The sequence below is a fragment of the Myotis brandtii genome, unplaced genomic scaffold (assembly GCF_000412655.1).
Source record: "Myotis brandtii unplaced genomic scaffold, ASM41265v1 scaffold422, whole genome shotgun sequence".
Classification (NCBI taxonomy): Eukaryota; Metazoa; Chordata; class Mammalia; order Chiroptera; family Vespertilionidae; genus Myotis; species Myotis brandtii.
Genome location: NW_005366171.1, coordinates 818952 through 831048, shown reverse-complemented (window position 1 = coordinate 831048; position 12097 = coordinate 818952). Strand labels below are relative to the sequence as shown.

At 39.2% G+C, this 12097-nt stretch overlaps 1 protein-coding gene across 1 annotated transcript; it reads right to left on the bottom strand.

The window, feature by feature from the left end:
• Positions 1–4869: 4869 nt before the first annotated feature.
• Positions 4870–5802, bottom strand: LOC102254507 (olfactory receptor 491). The gene has a single exon (XM_005873992.1). The coding sequence runs from the start codon at positions 5800–5802 to the stop codon at positions 4870–4872; it is 933 nt and encodes a 310-aa protein (XP_005874054.1).
• Between the last annotated feature and the right edge of the window lie 6295 nt (positions 5803–12097).

The following is a 12097-nucleotide window of genomic DNA, read 5'->3' as shown; positions in this document are numbered from 1 at the left end:
AAGGAAGATGTAATACAGATTTGTGGATATTGATACAACTATAAGAGTAATTATAAATCCCAAAGCAAGTAGGCAAAAAAAGGAAATAAAAGGCACCCAAATCAGAAAGAAACAAGTTGAGCTCTCTCTATTTGCAGATGACATATTATATAAAGAAAACTGAAAGACTCCACCAAAAAAAAACCATTGGTACTGATAAACAAATTCAATAAAATTGCAAGATACAAAATCAATAAATAAAAGTGAGTTGCATTTGTATACGCTAACAATGAACTAGCGAAAAAGAAATTTAAAAAACAATTCATTTATAATTGCATCAATACCTGGGAATAAGTTTAACCAATGAGGGGAATTATCTATACACTAAAAACTATGACACTGATGAAAAAAATTGAAGAAGACACAAATAAATGGAAAGATATTCCATGCGCATGCACTGGAAGAATATTGTTAAGCTGTCTGTACATGCAAAGCAATCTACAAATTTAATGAAATCCCTATCAAAATTCCAATGGCATTTTTCACAGAAATAGTACAAACTATCCTAAAACTGTATGAAACCACAAAAGACCCCAAATAGCCAAAGCAATCTTGAGAAAGAAGAACAAAATTGGAAGTATCACACTTACTGACTTTTAACTATAATACAAAGCTAGTAAACAGTATGGTATTGACATAAAACAGACACATAGATAAATGGAACAGGAAAGAGAGTAAAAATAAACCCATGTATATATGGTCAATTAATTTATGACAAAGGAGGCAAGAATATTCAATGTGGAAAGGACAGTCTCTTTAATAAATGGTGTTGGGAAAATTGGGCAGCCACAGAAAGAATGAAAATAGACCACTATTTTACACCATAAACAAAATTAACTCAAAATTAATTAAAAACTTGAAATGTAAAACCTGAAAACACAAAAATCCTATAAGAAACATAGGCAGTTAGCTACTTGACATTGATCTTGGCAATGATTTTTGAGAGATATGACTCTAAAAGCAAAGGTGACAGAAGAAATAAAGAAGTGGGACTATATCGAACTAACAAGTTTCTGCACAGCAAAGGAGATTATCAACAAAAGGAAAAGACAACCTACTGAATGGGAGAATATATTTGCAAATAATATATTCGATAGGGGTTAATACTCAAAAAGTATAAAGAACTCATACAATTCAATAACAAAAACAACTCAATAACAATTAAGAAATGGGCAGAGGCTCTAAATAGACATTTCCACAAAGAAGACATATAGATGACTAATATGCACATGAAAAGATGCTCAATATCAGTGATCATGAGGGAAATGTAAATCAAAACTCAATCAGATATCACCTCACACCTGTTAGAGTGGCTATCATTAAAAAGTCAAGAATTAAAAAGTGTTGGTGAGGATGTGGAGAAAAGGGAACCCTCATGTACTGTTGGTGAGACTGTAAATTAATGCAGCTACTATAGAAAACATTATAGAGATTCCTAAAAAAAAAAAAAAAGGAACTATCATGTAATTCAGCAATTCCACTTCTGGGTGTTTATCTCAAGAAAACAAAAACACTAATTTAAAATGATATATGAACCCCTATGCTCAATGCAGCATTATTTACCATAGCCAAGACATGGAAGCAACTTAAGTGTTCACTGATAGACTAATGATGGATAAGGAAGATGTGGTACCTACATACAATGGAATATTACTCAGCCATAAAAAATGAAATATTGCCATTATGCAACAACATGGATGAAACTTGAGGGTATTAAGTCAAATAAGTCAGAGAATGATACATGGTTTCACTTATTTGTGGAATCTGAAAAGCAAAACAATGGGAAAAACGACCCCCCACAAAAAAAAACCACCCACAATACACTCATAAATACACAGAATATTCACTGGTGGTTTCCAGAGATGAGGAGGGTTGGGGGAGTCAACAAAATAGTGATGGGGCTCCAGAAATACAGACTTCCAGATATAAAATAAATAAGGCATGAGGATATAATATCTCACAAAGTTCTTGATGAATACCAGCTTGGACAGTGCAAAGTGAAGAGGTTTGAACTCTCAACTTAGAATGGGTAATAAACAGGCCGAGAAAACTATCTATATATATAAAACCCTAATATGCAAATAGACCAAACAGTGGAACAACCGAACAACCGGTTGCCATGACGTGCACTGACCACCAGGGGGCACGCGTGGAACATGGCAGGCATTGGCAGCAGGCGGCAGAGCGCGGAATATGGCGGGCATCAGCCATAGCAGGATGGTGGAGCAGATGAGCGGGGGCGCCAGACCAAGGTGGGGCGCCAGTTGCTGTCATCGGGGCGAGCCTCTGGTGGTTACTGAAAATTCTTTGCTCCCGTGCACCGTGGTCCCACCACCGGGCTCGATCACTCAGCGCCATCAATCAGCGGGTGCAAGTGGCAGCTGCTGGCCCTGATTGCCCCTGAGGGCTTCTCCACCTCTCCCTGTTCCCTGAGGGGCGATCCAGGGCAGCAGCCGCTGCTTGCATTAATTGAAGGCACTGGCCCTGCCTGCACCCGCTGCTGGAGCCAGCCCCAATTGCTCCACGTCAGCGGGTGCGAGCGGGGCTGGCGCCATCAGTGTGTGGGAGCGGCGGTGGCAGGAGTGGGGCTGCTGGCAGACAGGGGATGGGGGCCCTGGTGGGAGGGGCCCGGTGGGGGTTTGGAGGATGGGCCGAGACCCACCCCTGTGCCCACCGCAGCCTTGTGGCCCACAGTTCCTTTCAAGGTGCATGAATTCGTGCACTGAGCCCCTAGTTCAGCTATAAAATGGGATTTTTCCCCCTGTAAAAGGAAGGGTGATTAAGAGGATTGAAATATAAGCTCAGAAGGCAGAGCCAAGAGCCACAGAAACTTATTAGCAGGAAGCAAAACTAGATCCTGATTTAAAAAAAAACACGTGGCAGCATGTGTCTAGTTGGATTTTGCGATTCCCATGGGCCAGTGCTGCTAGGTGACTCCCTTATTCCTCCTTTATGAAAAGAAGTATTTACTGCAGTTTTTCAACACCTGTATCAATAGTACCTGATAGATGTGTAGGAGTCATATTCATATGTCTTGTCACATTAGTTCCTAGGTCTTCAAATCAAAAGGACTTGTGCACAAGGAACCTCACCCATGCCTGATCTAGATCTCATGATGATAAACTCAATGTCAATGCTGTAGTGGCATAAAGTTTTGAGGAAATGTAGGAGGGGATAAATGTATTTTGATATGTGGGAAGTAGATAAGTAATTGTGGTCAGAGGGACTATGGTAAATTGGAGATGGTTCCAAAGTCTTTGCCATTCATATGTCACTGAAAGATGTGATCTAATTTCCCTCCCCTTAAATCTGGACTGGCTTTAGTAATTTATTTTATTATTATTATTATTATTATTATTATTGCCAATAGAAGACAGTGGACATGATGCTCTGGGTCTCCTCAGGTTAGGTCATAGGAAACAATCTTTTTTAGCCTCGTGGGACACTTGCTATTGGAGTGTGAGCCACCAGGTGAGAAATTCAACTACTCTGCTGGCAAGACCTATGGAAAGACTCTAAGACTACGTGGAGAAGGAGAGGATTTCAAGCCATCCTTGCCAAGGTGCCAGGCTTCTGAGTACACCTGAATATCACTAATTGACTCCTGTTAATTTCTTGTGGAGGAGAAATGCTGAGACAAACCCAACCTGAATTTCTGACTCACAAAATAATGGAATACAAAAGAATAATTTTGTTTTAAGCCGTAAGTTTTGAGTGACTTGTTATGCAGCAATAGCTAACTGGAAAATCACTTTTCCTTAACTAATTAATGACATCGCATTCACATCCACTTAGAATAATCAAAGCTAGAAATTTCTGAGGTTTCCTCAAGTTATTAAAAAAAATTTTAACCTCCCATACTAATCCATCAGCAAATCCTTTTGGTCTTTTACCTAAACTATATCTTGAATAGGTTAATTTCTAACTACACTACAACTGACTAGCCCGATGTACCATCATCTCAGATCTTCTTTTTTAAAATATGTTTTTATTGATTTCAGAAAGTGGAAGGGAGAAGGAGAAATAGAAACATCAATGATGAGAGAGAATCACTGATTGGCTGCCTCTCTCTCTATATATATAGGTATATATATATTAGGATATCTATCTATTTATCTAAACATATATGGAAATTAATGTTTGTCACTGGTCTTTGACTCAAATTATTTTCCAATTAGCAAAGCTCAAATCCTCTAGAACAGTAATAGCTGAAATCATTAGACTGCTCATGGCATCACAGTATAGGTTAAGTGCATGGAACAAGAGGACCTGATTTCTCCAGAATCTCTCAGACAACCTACTGGATCTCCCTAAAACTCAGCATTCTAACCTGTAAATTGAAGAAAATTTATTAATATCAGCATCATGGGAATGCTGTGAAAACTAAATGGAAAAGTATAGTGGTTTTGGACCCAGACTTTCTGGATTCAAACACTGGATGCACAACCTCCTAGCTGCATGATTTTGGGCAATCTACTTAATGTCTCTGTGCCCCAAATGATTTACATGTAAAATAGAAATAATAGTACTACTTCATGTGGTTTTTGTGAAAAATAAACCAATTAATATATGTAATGTGCTTAGAATAGGGCGTGACATACAGTAAATGCAAATTATTGTTTGCTAAATAAATTAAGAAAAAGCACTTGACACCTACAGGTGTTAATAACAGTGATAATTACAGCCATAATAACTGATTTATAAGTGTATAAAATGAGAGTTAGAAGAAGTATGACTTTAAGCAATCGGTTAGGCAGCATTTGGTAGATCCTAAGTGTGATACAGGTAAACACAAACATTACAGTTCATCTGACATGGTAAGAATGGGTCCTAAGAACACAATCTGACAGTTGTCTTTCTCAGGGCCTCCTTCACATCTCTGTTCCTCAGACTGTAGATAAGAGGGTTTAACATGGGGATCACCACTGTGTAGAACAGAGACACCACTTTGTTCTGGTCGGTTGAGTAGCTGGATTTGGGCAGGACATAAATGAAGGTAATAGTTCCATAGTAGAGAGTAACTGCAGTGAGGTGGGAGGTGCAGGTGGAGAAGGCCTTGTGTCGCCCTTCAGCAGAACGCATCTTCAGGATGGTGATGAGGATGCAGATGTAAGAGAGAGATATCACAAACACTGTGACCACAATAATGGACCCAGAAGAGATGGAAGGGATAATTTCAATAATGGAGATATCAGAGCAGGAAATTTTTAACAAAGGGGAGAAATCACAGAAAAAGTGATCTACCTGATTTGGTCCACAGAAAGACACACTCAATAAACAGCCAGTAAATGTCCAAGCATTCACACATCCACCCAAGTAGCACATCCCCACTAAGAGAATGCAGATTCTGGGGGACATGTGGGTAGAGTAGAGCAGTGGGGAGCAGATGGCCACATAGCGGTCATAGGCCATGACAGCCAGCAGAAAGCAATCAGTCGTCCCAAACTTGACCATAGCACAGAGTTGAGCCACACAGCCAGCTACAGAGAGAGAAATTCTTTTCCTCAGAAAGCCCATGAGCATGACAGGTGTAACTGAGGAGGATAACCATATGTCAACAAAGGCCAAATGGCAGAGGAAAAGGTACATTGGGGTTTGAAGCTGAGGACTGCTACTGATTAACATGATTATGCTGACATTGCCCATTAAGGTGACAGCATAGATTCCTAGGAATATCACAAAAAGGATGACACTAAGTGTAGATTCCTCCGTTAACCCCAAAAGGATGAACTCTGTCACACTGGTGTGGTTTCCAACCGCCATGTCCTCTGTGAATTATTCCTGTTGAGGGAAATGTGAATATTCATTTTTTATGCTTCTCCATGTTTTGTCATTGTGTTGTGACAAAGGCAAAGTTCCTCTGTTTGGAGACAGTCCTGCAAAAGCAGGGTTAATGATGAATAATAAGAGAAGACAATAGTGTAAGGCAATCATTTCAGGGCATACTAAACATTCAGTGAAAATTAGAAAAGAAAGATATGCTTATCAGAATGAGAAAATGGAAGTGTGAAAATAATTTTAAGGGCCCTGGCTGGTGTGGCTGTTTTGGGAGTGTTATCCCATACACCAAAAGGTGGCAGGTTCGAGTCCTGGTCAGGGCACATACCCAGCGAGGGCTCTATCCTTGGTTGGGGCACATACTGTAGGTAACTGATGGATGTTTTTCTCTCACATCAATGTTTCCCTCTTTTTATCCCCTCCTTCCTCTCTCCTTCTCTCCCTCCCTTCCTCTCTCTCTCTAAAAAAAAATCAATTAATAAAAATAATAATTTAAAATATTATAAAATAATTTAATTGGACTTACTTTTATTTACCTGAAAATTTAACTATTTATGCACATCTTATCTTTCCATTAACTTCAGCTAAATAAAAATCCTTGCAGATACATTCTATAGATTTATAAATCCTTTTTGCATGCATTTTCTTTCTTTTTTTTCCCTCCTCTAATTAACAACTAAAGAAAAAGACTCACCTACAAATCTTTAACAATGCCTCACAATCCATTTGATTTATTATACTTTGGGGGCATAAGTAACCAGTATTTATATATTTGTACTCATATAATAGATTCCATTTTCATGATTTACAATTTCAGTCAATATTATCAATAAAATATATCCCAGTTTCCTAATGAATTTCCGTATCTGAAGTGCTGGATGGAAAATATGTCAAATGCCTTAGCCTGGTATTCATGAAGCTTAACCTATCTCTGATTGCATTTCTAAATGTATCTTCCTATATATGCTTCCTTGCAATTTTTGTGCTTTTGAGGGTCATGTTAACATGAAACTGAGGTTTTCTACTGTTTGTTGGTTCCAATTTTCAAAGAAACACAATTTTCTGCTAACAACATTATTTCCATTCTTAAAATTCTAAATTCATAAATGGTAAATATAACTACCAGATATCATAAAAATGTCTTATTTCTGAATAAGAAAGCATTTAGTATTTCCAATAATGGGACTTAGTTCTTTGAATGAATGAATGGTAAGGTTTAATGAACTAATATTTGAGAAACTACAGTTCATTTAAAATGTGTTCTATCTCTTCTTTGACTTCATTAAGTGCAGTTAAATTACTCCAGTGACCGTTTGCTGCCATTACTGTTAGCTCTAGCATTAAAATCTGTTTTTCATCTACCAGTCATCTCCTGGAGCTTAATTATACAAACCATCTCTTTCTATAGAAAAACTCTGACATGTTTGAATACAGCTAGCTCGCCCCCACTGCCTTTTCTTTCTTAAATTTAAGCATCTATCGTTCCTTTGCCATTTCCACACATTTAAGGTCCCACCGAATGCTCCTTGTCAGGCTCTGAACATACACTGGTCTGAGCAAGGGGCCAAGCACTGAGCAGCATTTGTGGGCCACCCCTGCATCACAGAGCACACGGTGTGAGCCTCAGTCTGTGCTGGCAGAGTCATGGAGATGAAGGCAAAAGAGTTCCTAGGCTGCCCACTGGCCAGCTGTTTTAACTTGCACATGCTAATCTCTGTGACTCTCAGTTTTTTCTTGGGTAAAATGGGAATAATTGTTTCTGTAATGCAGCTTTGTTGTGAGATTAAATGACATGATATTTATAAAGTTCCCAAAGGTGTCTGGTCATACTGCAGGGCTATTTTTATTAGGTAAAAATGAAGTGTTGGTGGATTTTCTTTGTTAATTTTTTTGATGAGAAAAACTACATAGTTTTTCTTTCAACACATGGCAGGAGATTTTCACCACAAATCAAAATTAAGACAGGAAGTACAATATCCGATGCCTTCATACTTCTGGACTATGCCATTGAGATGCACAATATGACATCTGATTCTTGCTATTCCTTCTTCTCCACTGGCCACCCAGGGTTCTTTCTTGAGCTCTTCACTTTGCCATCCATTCATGCTCGCCCACCGCGTGCAGGGACTCTAACTCTCACCTATCCTTTCAGGTCCCCAATTTAAATGTCTTGGAACTCTTTAAATGTCTTCACTCAATGCATGGGCACTAGAAGGCATAGGACTGTGAGCCTCCACCCTGAGTATCTGGTGGTTTCTTCGCGATTTCCTTTCAGAGTTTCAGTCACACAAGCATAGTAGTGGCTCTGGCTGCTGCAGACCATCCACACTGCCCTGCGACACCTGGTTTTGGTGTCCAGAGTAACCAATCTGCTGTGCATCCCTTGCTGAGGCCACAGGCTCCACAGAGGTCAAGAGCTAACTTGATTAGATAGTTTCTTTTATTTTAAATTTCTCATTGAACAAATAAAAATTAAAACAAATTGCACTCACCTTCAGAGCCAGAATGCTTGAGGCTGAGCTCCAAAGAGAATTTTTTATAAGGCAGAAGTTTTCCACTTAGTTTTATAGGTTGAATACTGGACCATGTAGACCACTGAATACTCCCCTTGATCAAGGACCATCGTTACACACATGCTATGAGGATGAGGCTGGTTATCTATGTGTGGGTGGTGGGAGGAAAAGGAAGACTCTAATAGAACATAACAAATCTCCTAGGGCTGTTTTTGCTTGCCCCATTGAGAAAAAAGGTTCTCGTACAGAAAACCTTGTAGAGCCTGTTGACTCATTAAGGCCAGGCTGCCCTTCCCAAAGGAGCATCAATATGTCATGGTGTCCTTGGAATTCCTTTTTCCTTAATTAATGCAAGTGAATGAGAGAGTGCTTGGTCTCCCAGAGCATGGGAAACGTGCAGAACAATTAGCTTACTACTTTGTTAGGGTTAGTAGAATGACGTCAGCGTACTTTCCAATAAAATAACCTTTGGGTCACTATGAAAAGGAACATTATAATTGAAGTAGGGAATAGTAAGGAAGAAAACTATTACTTTGACTTAGTGACTATTTAGCTGTAGAAAAAAATATTAAGACGGTTCTTCCTGAATTTCAGGATACCCAGGATGGTCCCCTATTTAAATGTCTTGGAACTCTTTTCTTCTCACCCCTCATCAAAATAATCCCAAGAAATGTTCTGAGTTATCTAAGCACCCACATTCCCCTGAGCCAGCTGGCAACAGCAGGTACGTTAGGTACCCCACCTTCCTTTATATGTCTCTAAAGGTTACCATTAAGATCCATTATTTCTACAGCTCTTTTCACACCAGAGTGGACTGCAAAACCATAAGAAGAAGGAGCAGGTCCCAAATCTTCAAAATGGTGGTTACCAGTAGATCCAATCCTTCTTGTGCATTAAATCAAATTATTCATCTTTTTGGACAGTGGCAATGGCCAGTACTCCATAAGCCCCTAGAAGTTGAGAGCAAACCATCATTCACTTAATCACTAATGTATTAGTAATCAACCAATCATCCAAATCAAATTGAGGCCCTGCTATCCAAAACATAAGACAATCAAACAAATTTCAACCCAGATGGAATTTATCACACAGTGTCAGCAGTGGTACAATGAAATCATGTAGAAGCTCCTTCAGAAATATAGGAGAAAGAATAATTTACTTTGCATCTAAGGGGCTGGTCAGGGAAGGTGGCATAACTAGGTTAGGTGCTAATGAAGATGAATTTTCAAGGATCCTGATGGGAGCTTTGTCCAGAGATTCGGACAAAGAATTGCTGGAATAGAAATTTGGCTGGAGAGATGGAGACAAGTCGTTCCCACCAGGGCTCTAATTCCATCGCTGTAGACAAAACAGTCCCTTTGCCCTGGCCGGCGTGGCTCAGTTGGTTCATTGTCCTCTCATGCACTGAAAGGATGCTATCCATTATTTCTACAGCTCTTTTCACACCAGAGTGGATTGCAAAACCATAAGAAGAAGAAGCAGGTCCCAAATCTTCAAAATGGTGGTTGCCAGTAGATCTGCATTTTACTCAATCCTTCTTGTGCATTAAATCAAATTATTCATCTTTTTGGACAGTGGCAATGGCCAGTACTCCATAAGCCCCTAGAAGTTGAGAGCAAACCATCATTCACTTAATCACTAATGTATTAGTAATCAACCAATCATCCAAATCAAATTGAGGCCCTGCTATCCAAAACATAAGACAACCAAACAAATTTCAACCCAGATGGAATTTATCACACAGTGTCAGCAGTGGTACAATGAAATCATGTAGAAGCTGCTTCAGAAATATAGGAGAAAGAATAATTTACTTTGCATCTAAGGGGCTGGTCAGGGAAGGTGGCATAACTAGGTTAGGTGCTAATGAAGATGAATTTTCAAGGATCCTGATGGGAGCTTTGTCCAGAGATTCGGACAAAGAATTGCTGGAATAGAAATTTGGCTGGAGAGATGGAGACAAGTCGTTCCCACCAGGGCTCTAATTCCATCGCTGTAGACAAAACAGTCCCTTTGCCCTGGCCGGCGTGGCTCAGTTGGTTCATTGTCCTCTCATGCACTGAAAGGATGCTGGTTTGATTCCCGGTTAGCACATGCCCAGGTTGTGGGCTCGATCCCAGTATGGGGTATGCAGGAGGCAATCAATTGATGGTTCTCTTTCATTCTCTCTCATTGATGTTTCTCTTTTTCTCCTTCTCCCTTTCTCTCTCTCTAAAATCAATAAAAACATTAAAAATTATTTATCCATGGATGCTTGGAGGAAAATTGTTCTTCATTTAAATAGTTTGAAAAACTTAGGTGTGACCTTTTAAACCAGGAGACCAGGATTCGGTTTGAGGTGTATGAGCTCAGGAAAACTGTTTAACCTCTTTGAGACTCAATTTTATGATTTCTAAAATGGGGTTAATGATTTCTATCTAATAGGTTGGTCAGAAGATTTAAATGGGATAGCATAAATATATAGAAAAGTGAACTGAAGTTATCAGTATGTGTCAAACGTGATAAATAGAAGAAAATGCTCAAATGTTTTGAGTTAGATAGGTCACACTCATCAGAATTGGATGAAGCCTATTATCCTTTGCAAATTATTCTATTTCTTCCTCAATGCCACACACTTCCTCCTATGAGATCCATGACACTGCAACTACGGCACCTTCTGTCTGCCAGGCCACATTGATCTCCCTGCCATTCCTCATTCCTTGGGGACTTTAGCACCTGCACTAAAATTTTCCTCTCCACCTCTATCTTTGTCATTACTAAGGACAACTTCTAACTACTTGCATATCACAACTGATAACCTAACTTAAAATTCCTCCACATTCTTGACTCTAATAGCTTTTATTCATCCATGCTCTAATTATGAAACCCTCTATCAGATTCATATCCTAAATATCACAATTTTCAGTTCTGTGTCACTTAATAAATATGTAAAACTGAAAATAAGGTGTTAAAGCCTAACCAACCAAAGGCCACCAGAGACAAACATACAACCTTGCTTATAGCAACAAAAAACAATTCTTTAATTGTAAAATGCATCTGGATTTGGAGGACAATATATGGAATATAGTCTTCCCTTAATGCAGTGCTTCTTATGACTGTAAAAAAAAAATGCTTGCAGGAACCCTGAAACTGTATCTGAAGGTTATAAGATATATTGGTCCACTGGTCCTAATTATGGTCATAAAACTTCTAAGATAGGGTGGTCCCTCTACCTGTGCTTATGCTGTCTCTTGGGGTCCAGTGTAAAAGCCTGAGCGGATTATGCTCCCCGAAGAGAGATGGCTGGTATAACTGCTGGTAGTGAAATTTTCAGTTATGAAGTTCTGTATGGGTGTCTTGCATACTATTAGGCATTATTTTGTTTTCTGTGATTGTTTCCATTTAAAGTTTTGCCTTCATAGCACCAACCTTTCCCAACGATAATCAGCGTCTACCTCAAACTCACGAGCTCGGACTAGGAAGAGTGCCAAAGTGTACTGTCAGCATGGCCAGCAATTCCTCACATTTCTACTTCCCTTCCTGTACCCACTAGGCCAGTGATGGCGAACCTTTTGAGCTCGGCGTGTCAGCATTTTGAAAAACCCTAACTTAACTCTGGTGCCGGGTCACATATAGAAAGTTTTTGATATTTGCAACCATAGTAAAACAAAGACTTATATTTTTGATATTTATTTTATATATTTAAATGCCATTTAACAAAGAAAAATCAACCAAAAAAAATGAGTTCGCGTGTCACCTCTGACACGCGTGTCATAGGTTCACCATCACTG

Excerpts from the sequence above, each read along its gene's own strand:
- LOC102254507 (XM_005873992.1), bottom strand. The coding sequence starts at position 5,802 with ATGGCGGTTGGAAACCACACCAGTGTGACAGAGTTCATCCTTTTGGGG.